The sequence below is a fragment of the Lissotriton helveticus genome, chromosome 9, assembly GCF_964261635.1.
Source record: "Lissotriton helveticus chromosome 9, aLisHel1.1, whole genome shotgun sequence".
NCBI lineage: Eukaryota > Metazoa > Chordata > Amphibia > Caudata > Salamandridae > Lissotriton > Lissotriton helveticus.
Genome location: NC_136070.1, coordinates 616,456,405 through 616,475,706, shown reverse-complemented (window position 1 = coordinate 616,475,706; position 19,302 = coordinate 616,456,405). Strand labels below are relative to the sequence as shown.

At 49.1% G+C, this 19,302-nt stretch overlaps 1 protein-coding gene across 3 annotated transcripts in view; it reads left to right on the top strand.

Annotated features, from left to right (window-relative positions):
• Positions 1-19,302, top strand: part of CCNP (cyclin P) — a 224,473-nt gene that overhangs the window by 146,460 nt on the left and 58,711 nt on the right. For all 3 annotated transcript variants that reach the window (XM_078662132.1, XM_078662133.1, XM_078662131.1), the window contains exons 6-7: positions 14,856-15,011; positions 18,918-19,076. In XM_078662132.1, coding sequence (XP_078518258.1) covers positions 14,856-15,011; positions 18,918-19,076 — 315 coding nt within the window. The remainder of the gene's footprint in view (positions 1-14,855; positions 15,012-18,917; positions 19,077-19,302) is intronic.

Here is a 19,302-nt window from a genome sequence, read left to right as displayed (position 1 = left end):
TACCCTGTGGGCACCTGTGGCATTCCCTGCAGCCTCAGCAGCAGCCTGCTGTCTGAGGGGTTCAAGGGAAGGGCAGCTCAACTGTTCCTTCCCCAGGTCTGCTCTGGAGGGTCCCCCTGAGCCCAGAAACTCAACTTGATCAAGTTCAAGCTCTTTAGGCTCAGTTTCCCTCAGTTCTTCTAGATCAGCCTCCTCAGAGACTTGATCCTCAACCTGGGGCAAGGGGGAAGGCAAAGCCTTACCCTTACTGCTCTTCTTCTTGGAAGGTGTCTGGTCCATAATTTCAGGATCCAGCACCTGTTCAGTGGGGCATTTTCTGGCCTGTGACCTAGTCACAGCAAGCACATGTGCTGGCAAGCCTAACATCTCCATGTGAGTCCTCTGCTCCACTTCTGACCATTGTGATGACTCCAAATCATTGCCCAACAAACAATCAACTGGGAGGTCTGAACTGACTACAACTTTCTTTTGTCCCTTCACTCCACCCCAGGAGAAAGCCACAATTGCCACACTATGACTAGTAGTGACATTGCTGGCATTGGTCACCAGGAAATCAGTACCTGGCATGATCTGTCCAGGGTCCACAAAGTTAGGTGTCACCATGGTGACACTGGCACAAGTGTCCCTATAGGCCTGAGCCATTTTGCCATTTATCAAAGGTGTCTGCCTGTATTTGCCCAAAGTATTGGGACTTATTTCAGGGGACATATCCATATCCCCTGTACAGACAAGGACAGCCTGAGTGAGTGTGCCAACTAAGTTGTCAGACCCCTCAGTACCCAAGGTTAACCCAACTAATGCCTTGGGAGGGACACTACCACTACTGACTGTACTAGGGGGTGCAGTTGCTTTAGGAGCTGTAGTGGCAGGAGTTTGTCCTCCTCTCTTGGTGCACTCACTAAACCAGTGAGATTTACTTTTGCAGTACTGGCACCACCTTTTTGACTGGCCTTCTTGAGTCTTCTTCTTCTGGGAAGCCTGACCCCCACCCTCTTTGGTTTGTTGGGGACCTGGTGAAGACTTCTGGTCATTTTGCTCATTCTTAACATTACCCTTCTGGTCTGCTTTCTTCTGACCACCCTGGTTCTGGTTCTGGTTCTGCTTGATCCTTGTCCTGACCCATTTGTCTGCCTTCTTTCCCAATTCTTGGGGAGAGGTCAGATCTGAATCAACAAGGTGCTGGTGCAGCAACTGGTTCTGACAATTGTTCAAAATTTGTTCTCTCATCATTAGATTATACAATCCTGTGTAATCTGTAACCTTGCTACCCAGCAACCAGCCCTCCAAAGCCTTAGTGGCACAATCCACGAAATCAGACCAGTCCTGAGACTGAGTTTTCTGGGTGTCTCTGAACAGCAACCTGTACTGCTCAGTGGTTAAACCAAACCCATCAACCAGTGTATTCTTCAGGACCTGGTAATTGTTAGCATCCTCCACTCTGGTAGTGAGGAGCTTATCTCTACCTTTACCATCAAAGGAGAGCCACAGTATAGCTGCCCACTGACTCTGGGGAATGCCCTGCACAGTGCAGGCCCTCTCCAGAGCAGCCATCCATTTCTGGATATCATCCCCTTGCTTAAAGGGGGGCACTATTTTAGTCAGGTGTTTAGTATCTAAACCCTTCTCTCTATCTCTTGGGAGATTGCTGCCACCAGTGGGTGCTAACCCACTTATCTGCTGCTCTCTAGCAAAGGCAAGCTTCTCTTTGGCCAGGGCAAGTTCTTCCCTTTCAATCCTCAGTTCAGCTTGTCTCATCCTAGCTTCATGCTCCCTTCTCTGAGGGGAAGTGAATCTCCTCTGGGGAGGATTCCTTCTCCCCTGAGAAGAGGCATTAGAGTGCAGAGATCTATTGGAGTCCCTAGAAAGAGATCTATCTCTCCTAACTCCAAGGTTAGGCCCACTTCGGGTTAGTACTGGGGGTCCCCCAGATCCTAGCCCAAGTAAGTCTAAGTTGGTCCTAGTTAGCCTTCTGACTACCTCAAGACCTTTGTCTACCTCATCCCCAGAGAGTTCCTCCTGATCCCCCTCCTCAACTGCTGAATCAGTGTTGGGGAGGTCTGGATCCCCAGAGGTTCCCTCTAAGGCTGGCATGTTCTCATGTAACTGAGAAAGCTTTCTGGCATCATATGTCTCTAAGAGACCTATCAGAAAGGGAGTGGTGGGGTTAGACCCCTGCTTCAGTTTCCTGGAGACACAGATTTGCCTCATCTCCTGGAAACTGAGAGCTGCATATCTTGAAGTGACCTGTGGAGGGTCAACACTGACCAGGGGAGTCTCAGTAGAGTCCCCCTGAGTCGACATGCTTTTCTAGTGAGGTGTAAGTGGTGCACTTACCTACACTATATGTTTGCCTACTGATCCCTTGCTAGAGTTGTAGTTTAGGGTGTGCTAAGCCCTAGGAGCTACAACAGCTGGTTCAGTAGAACTCAGAGTATTCTAAGCTAAGTTATATGTACCTTTAGTACTTATGTGATCTTTCACAAGATATTCTTAGGGCATGTGTGGTAAAACAACAGCAAGCTCAAATCCCAACCGCTGCTCACCAATGTGAGAAGTTGGCCTGATGTGCAGTGCTCACTATTCTAGTGATCACTATATATCAGTCCAAACAACCCTTATTGATGATTGGTTGTAAGTCAACCTTATAGACCAGCTATCCTAGTAGCATGGATACGAGCAGTCTAAGGCTAAGACTCTAGAGGGCGTGTTAAGCCAGCTGTTTTACCATCACATTACCCCTTGAACACCCAGTGAAAGGACACCACACAAGTGTTATGAAAATAAACAGTGTATTTATTAGAATCACAACAACCCTGTCTATGGAAGCTAGAATTCACAAAGTTAGTGTTCACGGGCGAACCCGACCTGGTAGTGAGAAAACGACAGTGGATCCTGACCCTAGGATAGTGAGGCTATGCTGGGACACCGAAGTGCCGAAGTTACCTAGCCCAGGGGCTGCAGCTGCATAGGTCTGAAAAGACGTCGGGGATCTCGTTGCCGGACCAGGAGCCTGGAAGGAAGAAGTTGCTGGCAGGCGACCAGTGAAGAAAAGTTCGATGGATCCAAGCCTGGATCAAGGAAGAAGAAAACCTGAAAGCAGAGGGGACCAAGTTCTTGAATCACTAGCCAGTGATTAAGTGGGCACCAGGATGGCACCGGGCGAAGTCACCGCAGTCAGGTGAGTGGGCGCTGCTGGGCTCTGCAGTCTCTCGGACCAGGAGGCGTTGTCGGCGACCAGGATGGAGGTGCGAGCTGTCCCACGAAGGTTCTTGCTGTCGACGTCGCTGGACCCAGGATTGGGCAACAAGTCTTGGCAAATGCAAGGCCCACGCGGTGGACCTAAAATGGCGTCTTGGGTGGACCAGGAGGGTCCAGGGTACTTCTCCGATGGAGGGAAGCAAGGGCCAGTCTGGAGCAACCAGACCAGCAGCAGAAATGTCGTCGGGCGTCGTCGGGAAGGCCACAAGCCAGCGGGCTAGTAGCCAAACAACGCGGTGAGCAGCCAAAAGCAGAAGGGCCCCACGCAGATCGTGGAGATGCTGGGGGGCTGCACTTCGGTGCTGGAGCTGCTCAGGGTCGGGGCTTCTCGGACCCCAAAGCACTCACCAGGAATTCACTCGGCGGGCTTGCTGGAAAGAAGTCGTGCAGTCTTGAAGATGGCCGGTCCCTCGAGGTCTCGTCACACCCACGAATCTCAGCGTGACTGATGATGCAGGTAGAGGTCAGAGGTGCCAGGGAAGCTGGTTCTCGTCGAGCTGGGCAGTCTTGATCCGGAGGAGAGACTTGCAGCAGACCGCAGTGTTCTTAAGATGGTGCCTGCGGATGCAGGGTGACTACTCCTTAGTCACAAGGGAGAAATCTTAGGAAGAAGTCTTGAGTTCCTTTCGTGGAAAGTAGTTTCAGGATTCAAAGATGATCTGATTTGGAAGGGGGCCAGTTCCTACCTTTATCTTGTAAAAGGGGGCTGGCACGCGACTAAGTCCTGCCCTATGGGTGGGACTAGGAGGGGGGTGGTTACACCCACTTCCTTGGCGGGCTTTTCCCCAGCACAGGGTCTGGAGTGACCCTGGAACTGGTTCCAGCCAGCCTATGCACAGTGAGCACCGGGGTGCCACGTGCAGTCACCTTCCTCTAAAGCCCTGCCTACCTACAATACACAAAACCCTGTCTGGGACGGTGCTGGCACCGCCCCTGGCAGGAAACCCTTTGTCCTTATCTCCTGCTCTGGGAGGACTCCCAGCAGCAGGAGGGCAGACTTGTGTCTCGGTGGCAGCATCCATTTTGTGGATGCTAAGGCTCTGTCTGACTTGTAACCGGGTTATAGGTTACATGCATGTCGTGTCCCTCTAGAAGGGTGGAATGCTAACCCCGTCGCCAGAATTGGCGAGGGGTTAGTATTCCAATTCGTATGACACCTTACTCGACATGTTTTGATAAAGCGATACCAGAGTTGGCATTTAACCGCGAGGATTATAATGCACTTAAGAGTATATGGTATGCGATATCATGGAAACGGCTAAGGGATGGGTCCCGAAAGCCGCAGACAGGCTCAGCTCATGCCAGAGCACCATCTCACACGATTCCAAGCACTCTGCCTTCAGGATTGTTAAGGCCTGCCATAGGAGTGACTGATAGGAGATCTGTGTGTCCATTTTAGGGTTAGATATAGGTATACTATATCTAAAGCAAAGGGTGAGTACACCACCTTGCCCCAGCTGTCGTGCAGCCAGTTGTGTCAGTTTAGTTAGTCAGCCCAGGGGTGGCATAATACATGCTTCAGCCCCTGGGAGACTTCTGGGTACACCTCAGCCCTGGGTACAGGGACTTGGAGAGGGCCCAGTGCCAATTCAGTACCTGAGTACAATTTGGATAGAGAGAACAGCTAGGCTGTGGGTCTGATTAGCAGGCCCACAGCCAGGGAAAGTCGTAAACCAGTGCAGCAAAAAGCAAAAATCTGGGTGATCATAGGATTGCAGACCCTACTCTCCTACACAAGCCCTTACTGAAGGTGCTGACGTCCAGCGGGCATGCAAGTGCCACGCCAAGAATCTCAAAGATGACCCTCAAACTGCTAGAATTTAGGTACGACGTGGAACACATCCCCGGCAGCAGGAACAGGGTGGCAGACTATCTGAGCCGAGCAGCAGCCATGGAGCAGAGTGGAGCAGACCAAGCCGGGGCAGAAGAAATGGTGGCACTCATGGAAGACCACGAGACAACCATAGGTCATCAGGAATGGAAACAAGCATATGGAAAAGATCAGATCCTGGAGGAGGTAAAGTCATACATCACTGGGGGATGGCCAGACAAAAGACATACCCGAGGGGACCTCAGCCCATACTTCGAAGTCAGAGAAGAGTTATCGATGGATGACCTAGGAGTGTTTGCATATAGAGGGGAGAAAGTCATACCCCCGGCAGAAATCATCCCCAGACTGTTGGACATGCTCCATAAAGGACACTTGGGGATAGGGAAACTGAGGTCCAAGCAAAACTACTGGTGGCCAGGGATGGACGTAAGGGCCGAGAGGCACGTCAGAGACTGCCCACAGTGTCAAGGGGCAGACAAAACGCTCAAACCACTGCGCCCAGCTCTTGGTAAGTTTGACCCCCCGAGGAACCCGTGGGAGGAGTTGTCAGTGGACATACTGGGCCCTATCCTCGATATGCATGGAGTCCAGAAGTATGTTTACGTCCTTGTGGATAGGTACTCGAAATGGCCTGAGCTGAAAATAGACGAGGCGATGGATACGGAGACCATCATAAAGTTCTTGGCCGACACGTTTGTGAGGGAAGGCATCCCGAAGTCCATCTTAAGCGACAATGGTCCCCAATTCAGATCAGAGAAATGGAGCAACTTCATGCGAAGAAATGAGATTCAGGCAAAGCACACGTCAATATACCACCCGGCTGGGAATGGACTCGTGGAGCGATTTAACAGAGTGGTGATGGGCTCGGTGCAGGCAGCCATCTCCAACAACAAGGACTGGGAACGTGAGATAGAACACATGGTGTGGGCGTACAGGATCACTCCCACAGGAACAGGGTACAGCCCCTTCCAAATACTGAGAGGCCGTGAACCATTCACCCGGGATAACCGTGTCTGGAAGGAAAAGGTCATAACAAGCGAATGGTCTCCTGCTGTGGTGCGAGCCAACCTGGAAAAAGCACAAGCTACTTACTCGAGACACTATAATAACCGGAAGAATGTGAAAGAGACAGAGTTGGAGAAAGGAGAATGGGTACGAGTAAAGTTGGCCACACTACGGAGGAAGGGAGACAGTAAGTACAGCAAGCCCCTGCAAGTCAAGTAAGTGATGGGCAGAGCAGCTTTGCTGAGCGATGGCAACGTGTGGTCACAGGACCGCATGGCAAGATGCACCAGAGTGCAACGATGGGACCAAGACGGAGAAGAAGAGACTCAAGAACAAGAACGGTCAAATGGAGACGTGGAGGTGAGCAGAGGAGAACAGCGAGGGGAGAGGACCGAGAATGGTGATCAGGGAGCAGTGAATGAAGCGGAAATGAGCAGACGAGATGGAGGCGCAGCCGCGCTTGAAAGCGGAGGAAGGAACGAAGGGACACAGGAAGGAGCGATTGTGCCTGCCCCCCTGAGAACCACACGGAGTGGTAGGGCAGTGATCAAGCCCTCAAGATTTTGAGACTTTGATATGAACGACGGACCCTGTTCAACCATAACTGTAGCAGCGTCCTCATGGGGGGAAGGACTAACATTACATAGATTGCACGAAGATGTGAGTACTAAGTGCTTATCTTCCTGTGCCATCGTACCCAGCGGGCTGCATAAAAAAAACGAAAGGACCAGGACATGCATGCATGCATGCATGCATGCAGTGCTTTATTTGTTTATTTTTTTTATATATATATATATATATATGTGCCCAAGGCCCTTGCCAGGAGGCCACTGCATCTTGCAGCACCCATTGCCCCTGCCAGCGCTGCCAATGACAGCACCAACAAAACTACTAACCATCACACTCCTACAAGTGCGGCAATTGAGATTATTCTAGGCCCCCCAAGCTAGGAGGCAACAGGTATGAATCATTTTTAATGTATTTTGAATTAATAAACAACTGTTTCGCTCATTTCTACATGGGGGTAGTCCTAGGACGCTCCCGCGCCGCACGGCCACCAGCTGCTGAGTGTGCCTCCCCCTCCGCTGTGCCTTGCTGCCCGACTGCCGCCTCGTGACCACGCCCCCTCCCCAGAGCGGCGTGGTCCGTGATCGGCGCTCCGCTCCCTGTGCCCCTGGTGTTTAATTCTCTGCATTTACTTAAGTAGGACTGTAATTGCCATATTTGTTGTCTTTTCCGCTGTTTTCTGCTTTATTGTTGTTTCTGCCGCTGTTCCTGTCCTCTCCCGCCGGTTGCCGCCCTCCGGCGTCCCTCCACGCTTCCCGCCACCTCAGCTGACCACGCCCCTTTTTACTTCTGTTCCCTCCCCGCTCCCGCCTCCCAGCTGCTCCGCCCACCCGCGCACTTGGCCATATATGGCGACCGTGCGACGCAGGTGAGTGTGTCCTAGTCCTAGGACGCTCCCGCGCCGCACGGCCACCAGCTGCTGAGTGTGCCTCCCCCTCCGCTGTGCCTTGCTGCCCGACTGCCGCCTCGTGACCACGCCCCCTCCCCAGAGCGGCGTGGTCCGTGATCGGCGCTCCGCACCCTGTGCCCCTGGTGTTTAATTCTCTGCATTTACTTAAGTAGGACTGTAATTGCCATATTTGTTGTCTTTTCCGCTGTTTTCTGCTTTATTGTTGTTTCTGCCGCTGTTCCTGTCCTCTCCCGCCGGTTGCCGCCCTCCGGCGTCCCTCCCCGCTTCCCGCCACCTCAGCTGACCACGCCCCTTTTTACTTCTGTTCCCTCCCCGCTCCCGCCTCCCAGCTGCTCCGCCCACCCGCGCACTTGGCCATATATGGCGACCGTGCGACGCAGGTGAGTGTGTCCTAGTCCTAGGACGCTCCCGCGCCGCACGGCCACCAGCTGCTGAGTGTGCCTCCCCCTCCGCTGTGCCTTGCTGCCCGACTGCCGTCTCGTGACCACGCCCCCTCCCCAGAGCGGCGTGGTCCGTGATCGGCGCTCCGCACCCTGTGCCCCTGGTGTTTAATTCTCTGCATTTACTTAAGTAGGACTGTAATTGCCATATTTGTTGTCTTTTCCGCTGTTTTCTGCTTTATTGTTGTTTCTGCCGCTGTTCCTGTCCTCTCCCGCCGGTTGCCGCCCTCCGGCGTCCCTCCCCGCTTCCCGCCACCTCAGCTGACCACGCCCCTTTTTACTTCTGTTCCCTCCCCGCTCCCGCCTCCCAGCTGCTCCGCCCACCCGCGCACTTCGCCATATATGGCAACCGTGCGAACGCGCAGCGTTGACGCGCAGCGTGCGCGCCGATTGTGCGCCGAAGGCACGCCAAAGGTAAGCCCGTCAGAGGCACCCTGATCTACCGACCCCCGGGTCCACGCACACGATTCAGCGAGGACATCGCCGACTTCGTCAGCCCGCATGCCCTCCCCTCCGCCGACTACATCCTCCTGGGGGACCTCAACTTCCACCTGGAGAACAACAGCGACCGCAACACCATCACCCTGCTCGACAACCTCGCCAACCTCGGACTCAAGCAACTGGTGACCACCCCCACCCACCTCGCCGGACACACACTCGACGCCGTCTTCTCATCCAGCAAAGACGTCACCTTCAGTTACGCAACAGGACTCCACTGGACGGACCACAGCTGCGTCCACTTCACCTTCAAAAGAACGACGATCCACCACCACCAGCAACAGGTTGCCCGAAGAAGCTGGAACAAGATCACAGCCGACCAGCTCACCGCTTCCCTGAGCCAGCACCCTCCCGCCAGCTCAGCGAACCCCAGCCAGGCCGCCGACAACCTCACGAAGTGGATCAACAACTGCGCGGACGAACTCGCCCCTCTGAGAACCCCACCCAGCAGACCCTGCAGCAGAAAAACACCATGGTTCACCGACGAACTCAAGAGCTCCAAGAAGAACTGTCGAGCCCTCGAGAAAGTCTGGAGAAGGGAACCAACTACGGACAACATGACCACCCTCAAGCTCGCCACCCGGAAACACCACCAACTGATCCGCGCCACCAAGAAAAATACATACAAGGACCGGCTGGACAACAACGCACACAACTGCAAGGAACTCTTCAACATCGTGAAAGAGCTCTCCAACCCCAACGCCGGAAACCATGACATCACCCCATCGCAAGACCTCTGCAACTCCCTCGCGTCCTACTTCCACAACAAGATCGCGGACATACACAACAGCTTCAGCAACCAACCAACGCAAGCCACAACCGCAACAACGCCACCCACCACCACCACCCTCCGCACCTGGACTCCGATCAGCACCGAAGACACCATCCGCACAATGAACTCCATCCACTCCGGATCTCCGACTGACCCCTGCCCTCACCACGTCTTCAACAAGGCCGACGCTGTCATCGCACCCCACCTGCGGGACATCATCAACACCTCCTTCGACACCGCCACCTTCCCTGAGAGCTGGAAGCACGCCGAACTCAGCGCTCTTCTCAAGAAACCCACAGCAGACCCCACCGACCTCAAGAATTACCGTCCCATCTCGCTCCTCCCGTTCCCGGCCAAAGTCATCGAGAAGACCGTCAACAAACAGCTGGCCGCCTTCCTCGAGACGAATGGATCCCTCGACCCCTCACAGTCTGGCTTCCGAGCGAACCACAGCACCGAGACCGCCCTCATCGCTGCCACCGATGACATTCGAACCCTGATGGACAACGGAGAAACAGCGGCCCTCATCCTCCTGGACCTCTCCGCGGCTTTCGACACTGTCTGCCACCGCACCCTAGTACAGCGCCTCGGCAACATCGGAATCCAGGATAAGGCACTGGAATGGATCACCTCCTTCCTCGACGGAAGAACACAGAAAGTCCGCCTACCACCGTACAAGTCAGAGGCCACCAAAGTCATCTGCGGCGTCCCTCAAGGATCCTCACTGAGCCCCACCCTCTTCAACGTCTACATGAGCCCCCTCGCGGCCATCGCACGCCAACACAACCTCAACATAATCTCCTACGCCGACGACACCCAGCTGATCCTCTCCCTGACCAACGACCCCGCCACCGCCAGAGCCAACCTGCACGAAGGGATGAGAGATGTAGCCGAATGGATGACGACCAGCCGCCTGAAACTGAACTCAGACAAGACGGAGGTCCTCATCCTGGGCTCCTCGCCCTCCGCCTGGGACGACTCCTGGTGGCCCCCCGCCCTGGGCACCGCACCCAAACCGACGGACCACGCACGCAACCTGGGCTTCATCCTGGACTCCTCCCTCTCCATGACCAGACAAGTCAACGCCGTCTCCTCGTCATGCTTCAACATCCTGCGCATGCTACGTAAGATCTTCCGGTGGATCCCCACCGAGACGAGGAAGACGGTCACCCAGGCCCTCGTCACCAGCCGACTGGACTACGGCAACGCCCTCTACGCCGGAACCACCGCCAAGCTCCAGAAGAGACTCCAGCGGATCCAGAAAGCCTCGGCCAGACTCATCCTCGACATCCCCCGACGCAGCCACATCTCCGGACACCTGAGAGATCTGCATTGGCTCCCGGTCAACAAGAGAATCACCTTCCGTCTCCTCACCCACGCGCACAAAGCCCTACACGACCAAGGCCCGAGCTACCTCAACAACCGGATCAACTTCTACACTCCCAAACGCCTCCTCAGATCAACCAGCCACGCCCTCGCCGCCGTCCCCCGCATCCGAAGAGCGACAACAGGAGGAAGGTCCTTCTCCTACCTGGCCGCCAAGACCTGGAACTCACTCCCGACCGACCTGCGCCTGACCCAAGACCACCTTTCCTTCAGGAAGAAGCTCAAGACCTGGCTGTTCGAGCAGTAACGGCACCCCCCCCCCCCCCACCTAGCGCCTTGAGACCCTACGGGTGAGTAGTGCGCTCTATAAATGACCTGATTGATTGATTGATTGATTTCTAAATTGCACAAACAGCGCCACCATGTGTCAGACTGTCAAAAGTGCCGGTGTTGACAATTAAAGTGTCTGTGCCAAACATGGAAACCACCGGCTGAAATGAAGCACTGTATGCAGGCCTTCCAACTCACATGGTGAGACAGTGTCATACTCATGAGCTCTATTCACCGCCACCGGACTGAAGAGCTGATATCACCCCGCGACAAGGTGAGCTGGAAACCCTTGCACAGAGTATGCTTCCAGCTCATTTGTAGTGTCTCTGTACCTTGCTTTAGAAGGACATGGAATGCGGATTCAAAAGCCTTTATTTTTGTATTCTGGGGAGGCGACAGGAGCCCTTTACACCCCCTCAATTAACCTATATGGCTTTTTACTCTTATCCCACGGCCCCTCACTAAAGCCCCACCCTCTCGGACTCGGATAGTGACAGGCTATGGGCTGCTCCCTGCAGGCCCCACTTTCTCCATCTCATGATAAAAAATTATATGCGTTTGGTAGGTGTGTACGTGTTTGCTTGTCTAAGGCCATCCACTGATGTTCCCTGCCTCTCCCCCTTTGCATGTTCCTGTTCCTTTTTCCGGTTATGAGTGAGTGTTCATTCCTAACTCTCATTGACCTCAATTCCGGTTCTTTTTTGATGAATAGTTATTTTTTTCTCAGCAATTTCTCCACCCATGAGCTCTTACCTGTCACCATCAATACTGTGCAGGATTGGTCCATTTAAGGTGAAGCAGTCCTTCCCATGTGTTATCCTAACTTGGGCCTTGACTACGCACTGAAGCCACGCCCCCACACTTGACTACTCTGCAGAGCACCAATGATTCTTCGCAAAATTATTGCCCCCCCCCCTCCCCCCCATCTCCTTTGGTAGGGCGAGCGAGGGGCGCTGGTGCCACAAATCTTGATTTCCTCGGTATCGCTTAATAGGTTCCGAGATGTGTGGTTGGTATTTGTACATGGAAAAAGATCCCAGGATGGGTACACTTTCCAGAAAGTTACTCATTTGAAAGTACAATTCAGACACCAGTATTTAGATAGTGGTATCCACCCATGTAGATTCAGCCACATGTTATTGAACAAAAATTCATTTGGATGTTCATTAAATTTGACTTTATTGTTCGTTGCTCTTGATTGCTGGCACGTGTTTCGCCCCTGCAGCTCACAGCCCTGAGCTGCTTCAAGGCTAAATTATGAGGTATTAACAGTCCCGTAAATGTTGGCTAGAAGCAAAGGTAGCCATTTAAGAAGAAAAAAGGAGCAATGTTTCTTACTTGGCTTATAGTAGTACAACGCCCAGAATGAAAAAAATACACGGAAACAAAATTTCAGAATTGAGGATTGGTGAACATGAATTGTTGTGCTTCACAGACGTAGGAGACCAGTTAAATATGTATTGAAATATTCATGCATTAGCGGAATACTAGAAATAGAATACTTTTGGTACGGTGGAAATAATCTACGAAATCATGCATGTCCTAAATTATTTTAAAGATTATATCTAAGTAAGAATATCAGAATTCATCTTCAATTCACCCTGTATGAGATAATTTTCATTGCAATTAGCTGGCAACCTCAAAGATAAGTATATACTTTATCTGACAATGTACAATATGTTGGTGGTCCTTTTAAGGAATACGATGGACTCAATGGCATAGAGGTTGAACTATTTTAATTAGCTGTAAATATTGGCTGAGCTGTCAGTTTTTTCTACATTCATGGATGAAGGCTAAATCGTTTGTTATTTTTCAAAAATCGACCTTCAGCATTAAATGTTTTAGAACCAACACAGAGATCGAAGTACATGATTCGAAATTATTTGAGTAGAGGAACCCAGGCAAAATTAACAGCAATGTAGTGTACCAGGGAGAATATTTGAGTGTTTCCTGGTGTGCTTAAAACTTTAAAAGGAGCCTATTTGAGAGCAATAACTGAGCAACTTAAGGCAACTAGTAATTGCTAGGAGTCCATTGTTGAGAGGAAAAAACCGTAAGAGGAGAAAAAAGGTTGATCATATACCTGTCACAATTTAAGCGTGGACCCGACTTGTTAAATGTCTCTCTGGGTAGGCCAGTTTCAAGTCTATATAAAGTCTGTAACTTTAGGAATATCTAAACTTGCCTAGGTGCATGAAGTCATTTTAGGATTGTCATTGATTACGCGGGAATTCAAAAGAAGTAGCGTTCAGCAGTGCTTGGTTTGTAAATAAATAAGTGCCAGGCTCTCATCTACTGCAGCTTGAACGACCCATTTCCCCAAACAGCGCTGCCAGTGACTGTACCAACCATCACACTCCTACAAGTGTGACATTTTAGACTTTTCTAGGCCCCAAAGCTATAAGAAAGGCTTAGCCAGCATGAATTAGTCGTTTTAAAGTTAACTGAATTCATAAACCGCTGTTGTTGTGCAGATCTCTAAATTAGACAAAAGGCGCCACCATGTGGCAGGCTGCCTTAAGGGCTGGTGCTGACAATTAAGTACTGGTGCCGAGGACCGGAAATCACCGGCTCAAATTAGGCACTGGTGTTCAGGCTGTTGACGATAACCAGGTCAGGTAGAGTCTAGAGTTCCTCTGTCCGCGGTCTCCAAAGACAGTAACTCCGGCTTGTTCTATTTAAGTTGAAAGACCGTCCAGCTTCATTCCCTAGATCTGTTCAGAAGAGCCCCCCTCTCCCTCTGTTTCTAAAACTTAACTCGTCTTTGGTAGGTAGACTGCACGAGTGTCCCTGACTACCCTTAGGCAGTCTACAGAAACTATTCCCTCCCTTGGGTACTTTCTGCCACAGGACCATTTTCTGAATGAGCTTCCTTCTCTGCAGACCAAGCAAGAGCAGAGCCCATGGCAGCTTCAATGGGGCCTCTTAGGCACTTCTTTCTGCCCAGCCAAGCCCCCCCCCCCCCGCCCCCCTCTGTTTCTTTTCTTGTTTTCCGTGGTCGGATGCTGGAGAATTGGCTTTCTTTGGGGCCTGTTGTGTTCTGTATAGTTGTAGTTGGGGGAACTTCCTCCAAGGATCAACATCCAGTTGGACGTAGATGGTAGACACCTATTAGTTGAGATAGACATACAGCATGTTTGGTATTGTGTTTCCAAGTTGGGCGTGTTTTTTAATAACCTGCTTCCCACTTTTATTTTGGTATTTTTCACTTTTATTGAGGCTGGCCAGCAATGACCCAACAGTACAGAGTGGGGAAAAGATATCATGACCAAGCTACAATACATTTTAATGGAAAAATGCTAACATACATTCGTACATTACATCATCTAATTCACATAAATAGTAACTAGGCACTCGACTTGCAATGTGCTGAAATAGTGGTCACTGGGGCTTGGAGTGTCCGGTTAGTTTTTATTGAAATCAGCCAATGGGCAGGTTGACTGGAGAACCATCACCCAGCTTTTGTAGCTGCTTCTCATGCTCTAGCTGCAATAGGCCTTGAGGCAGAGGATGGGGCCTTGAGAATGAGGAATACCGCAGGAAAGGTTTCTGGCAAGTTTCTGGCATTTGATTGGTTACTGTCTTTCTAGGACAGGATGGATTGGGACTGGAGAGTGGCAGCCAATGGAGCGGTTGAGCGGGCTTGTGAGATGTTAGTGTGAGATGATTTCAGAAGCCATATATGGGATAGACTGTTGAAGGCACTATGAAGCTGCGAAGCACCTACAATTTCAAAGGTTTAGGTGGAATGAAATAAATTCAAATTTTAGATCTGTAAAGGAGAATCAGTGATGGGTTGGTCTTGGAGTAAAGTTAACAAGATGGAGGAAGGCGGGTGTATTTTAAATATTATTGTTGTTTGCATGTTTCGATGGCTGGAGTAATGAAAAAACCCTGTCCATATAACAATGTTTTTAGGAGTATTGTACCATGCAAGAAGAGACGCTGTACCTGGCGATTTATCTGATGAACTTGTTTTTGAAGACCTCCAACACCCGGATCCCAAAGCTGCAGCTCGTGGGAGCCACTTGTCTTTTCCTGGCCTGCAAGATGGAGGAAAATGCATATCCAGAGGTATGCCTGATTTCTCTGTTATTATCTGGGCCTTGTGTAGTGCACAACAGCCATCAGTGTAGCATTGCAGCACGTCTGGTGGTGAACTTCCAAATAGTGTCCATCACAGACCAGAGTCTGAATAGGTTTGTGGAGAAATGGTGGCATTAGGTTACACAGGTCAACAAACATAGCACTGGAGTGGAAAGGTTTGCTCTTTGCTAGAACAGAACTTCTCTGCAACCCTCTGTACCCTCACTTGAGTAATATTGTAGGGTAAATATTTAATCCTTGAATAGAGCACGTCACTTGTTGAGAACTAGACCAGCAGGCCATGAAGATGAGATGTCATTCATAATGTGAGCTCGGCTGTGAGCCCCTCTGGTTAAGTAAGGTAAACCTGATGCAGGGAGCCTCAAGGTCAAACCACGCTCCATAAGGAAGCCCTAGTCCTCCTTGGGTAGCATGTGATCAGAGAAACAAGGCAAACATTCAAAGAGATGTGTATCTGGTACATTTGTGCCCATACAAGTCAACAACAAAATAATTCATGAAATGAAAAACTTAGTAGCCAATCCAAGTTTGATTAGAAAGGGCACAATGTAAAAGGCAAAATGCCCAAAAGAAAATCATTAAAGGTTTCTGGATATAATAAAGTTTAAAAATGATCCCATTTGGAGCGGTGGAAATCCTGTTTTAATACCAGAGACTGTGGAGGGGTGGGAGATTAAGGCACCCTCGAGGTTTAAGTGGGACCAAGTAACAGGCAAGACAGACCTGTGAGTGCTCCTTGTGCAGTAGGTTCTGGAGTTTGGGCTGGTAAGAGATTTTTCCTTCTGATTTGATTTTTAGGAGGATGAATTTGTCCAGTGAAACTAAATCGATGGAGGCAATTTATTAATCTGATTGATATGATTTCAAAACCTCTAGCTGGGACTTGGTGCCCTTTGACTCCTAATGCCCAATGAAAAGTTGTCAGATGGAATTCAAGGCTTCAATTGGTGGGTTGTCATTTTGCAAAGTTCCTGGGCGGTTGTGGGTTCCGCGAGCACTGCCAAGGAGAGTGGTATCTGCCATGAGGGTCAGATCGAGGGTCTCACAGTTGTCATTGGGCAGGTTTTCTCTTGGAGCGCGACAAGGCACTTCTTAAAGCTGAGGGAGCTACACCATTTTTTTCTGACAGGACCTAGCTGCCATACATTTAAATCCTGCAGAAAGTCCACATTTTGCCACCGGTGGTAAAATAACACCCAGTCTTAAAATAAAGGGACAATAAGTTTAAACTAATTTGATTCTTCGGTTTCTCTTCCTAATGGTTCAAGTGAAACCAATTAGACTTTAGGGCATCTGTAAGGTGGGCCCAATTAAACCAGTCAATTGTAAATACTTTGGATGGTGTAGGACAATTAGTGAAAGCCTACGAAGAAAGAGGTGTCTAGTATAATAAGACATCTGAAGTTAGAAACAACAGCATAAAGTAATGTAACACTCTTCATAGGGAAACGCCGAAGTTGTAAACAATCAGATCAATGCAGTCAAATACCTATGTATATATTGTAATGTCTACATTGGAAAACAAAGGTAATAGTCCAGTTCTCGTGAATCGTGCAGGTGAAAGATGAAAACTCTTAGCAACAAAACAGTTAAAAATAATTCTGGGAAGTCTAATATCCGATATTGAGCACACATAGCATAATAACGTTTTAACAAGATTCTTGTCTGAATGAATATTGTTAGAAAATAAGACAGTCCAAAAATACAAGTAGGATTCGACATATGGCCTGCCCCACTTATGGTAGGGAGGGCCTTCTTCAGAATAAGCGACATTAACAATGGGTAATTGCACTCACAATTTGAAAATTCAAATGGAACCTGTGTGTATCGGGAATATATGAACCAATCGGTGGTAAGGATTGAGATTATATGAGAAAGGCGCTGAAAATAATCCACTCATAATTTATCTTGTATGTCTGTGCTCTGATGTGGGCCTGCTTGGGAGAGGACAGGCGGCTCACTTGGGGATGAGATGCAGGAAAACTAGAACTAGTCTAACACGATCTTCCCCAGTATGTACCAGGAATATTGAAACCAAATATAGTGACTGATCAGTATAGATTTATTTGAACAATTTGTGAAAGTGGGGCAACGATAGCTCACTGGAGAATGAATATGGCACTACAAGTACCATCATGCCACGAGGTGTGGCCACGCCCATGGAGGCGGAACACAAAGTTAAAAGTGCCTGAAATTATCGTGCCTCTCATTTCATTAAGCCATCGCCTCTGAAGAAGTGGATTTACACGAAACGCGTCAGGTGGCTTAAACAATACTCCTGTGCTGGATAACTTTTATTCCTTGCTGTTCCCTCCGAATAAAGATTGTTTGGCAGAAAAATATATATATGTATGTATGTATATGTATATATATATATATATATATATATATATATATATATATATATATATATATATATATATATATATATATATATATATATATATATATATATTTTCTGCTCAATTCTCCACGTAACAAAGAATTACCCGCACTCACGGAAATTTCGATTTTTCCAGGGTTGCTTTATTTCAAACAGACAAAGACTATTCATTATAGTTAGTTGAATGTCAGTGACATTTACTTTTTGAACTAAAATAAAACCCAGAAATTCACCAGTTCTAGTTAGCAGAGATAACTATAACTTGCGCTCATGCCATGCACTACTTATGACCTCGCATATTACATCACTCATGACATGTTCTATGACATCATTGGCATATTTCCTATGGAAAACTGCATTGGAAATGCATGTTTTGGGTTATTCCCCTTTTTTCTTGGCCCCCGCTTGACTGATCACCCCAAACCTTTCCTTGAGGGAGCTGAGGTGGGTGACACGTTTTAGCAAAGTTTCGTGAAGACTCTTCAAACAGCACCAAAGTTATTAGCAAACACAAAAATCAATCTACTTTGGAAACGTATTCCTAATTATAAGTACACAGTGGCGACCACCACTGGATAACTAATTTATATAATGTTCATGATAATTAGATGTGGAGTGACAAATAATAATTCTATACTTCCCTATATGCACTTACCTTTTGATATTTTGTCCCTCGATATTGTTGTAAGTCGATAATCTGGGGGCCGATATTCAGTAGTACATTCTTCTTCGCTGATGATCTTACTCCATAAATACCTCAAGCTTTCTAACCTGTATCCGCGCAATAGGTTGTGTGAGGTTGTCGTTCTGTCACCAAATTTGCAATAGAGTGCATCTTGCCTAGATTTTCACTACCAATATTCAAGTTTTGAAAAGATACAGGAACAGAATAAGGTGAAGATGTGTAGGTCCTGTCACCAGAAAGTATGGAAATGAAAGATAAGGTTCTGCAGGGTTATCCTTCCCATGCATTGGTGTTGCCAGTGGCGGAACAAACCTTGAGCCCCCCCCCCCCTAAGGTACCTGGAGTGGCCCTCTTCCGGACTTAATCAGGAGCACTCAGATCAGGGTACTGTGCTGAGGAGGCCCCCGTACCGTGGGGGCCCATGTTATGCCACTGGATGTTGCATATGCTGAAAAGTTTATTAATGGTCATGTTTGTGCCAGGATTTTAGTGTCTCTTTTATTTTGCATGATTTAAATATTTGCCTGTTATAGAGTGGCATTTTGAATGTTTAGTAACCAGGAGTTGTCTTACTTTATTCAGGGATGTAGATGTCCTCCTTGAATACTTCCTTTCCATTCATATTGATTGGTAATCTCAAGAGAATAAGGGCTCAGTAGACGTACAGTGTGCCTGTAACTCCACAGGAGTAGTTGGGCACTTTGGATGGGGACGCCTAAGATGAAATTGAAAGATTGTGTCTCTCTGTGTTGATCCTTCGAAATGCTCAGCTTCAGACTACATCTAATGATTCTGGTGCTTTCAGCCCACAGTCCTGTGCTTCATGATGGAGAACACCTATGATAATGCAGCGCTGCTGAAGATGGAGAGGCAAATCTTGTCCCACCTCAAGTTTGATCTGCGGTACACTCAGCCCTTGGACTTCCTGCGGCTTCTCATCATGACTGGAAAGTTTTCTACAGAGGTATGTGTGAAACTTTGCACTAGGTCTGTTATGATGGCACGTAAAGGGTTTGATTAGTCGATGAACTCTAAAAGGTAGTTGGAGGGGGGCAAAAGAGGGGCATGAGGTCAGCATGTGGTACTAGGTCAAGGAAAGTGTCACTAGAAGGAACGTTCTGTGTCACTTTTGCCAACTAGCAGAACCTCTGTGCGCTCCATTGTCTGTTCTCTAGAGAAATATAGATTTC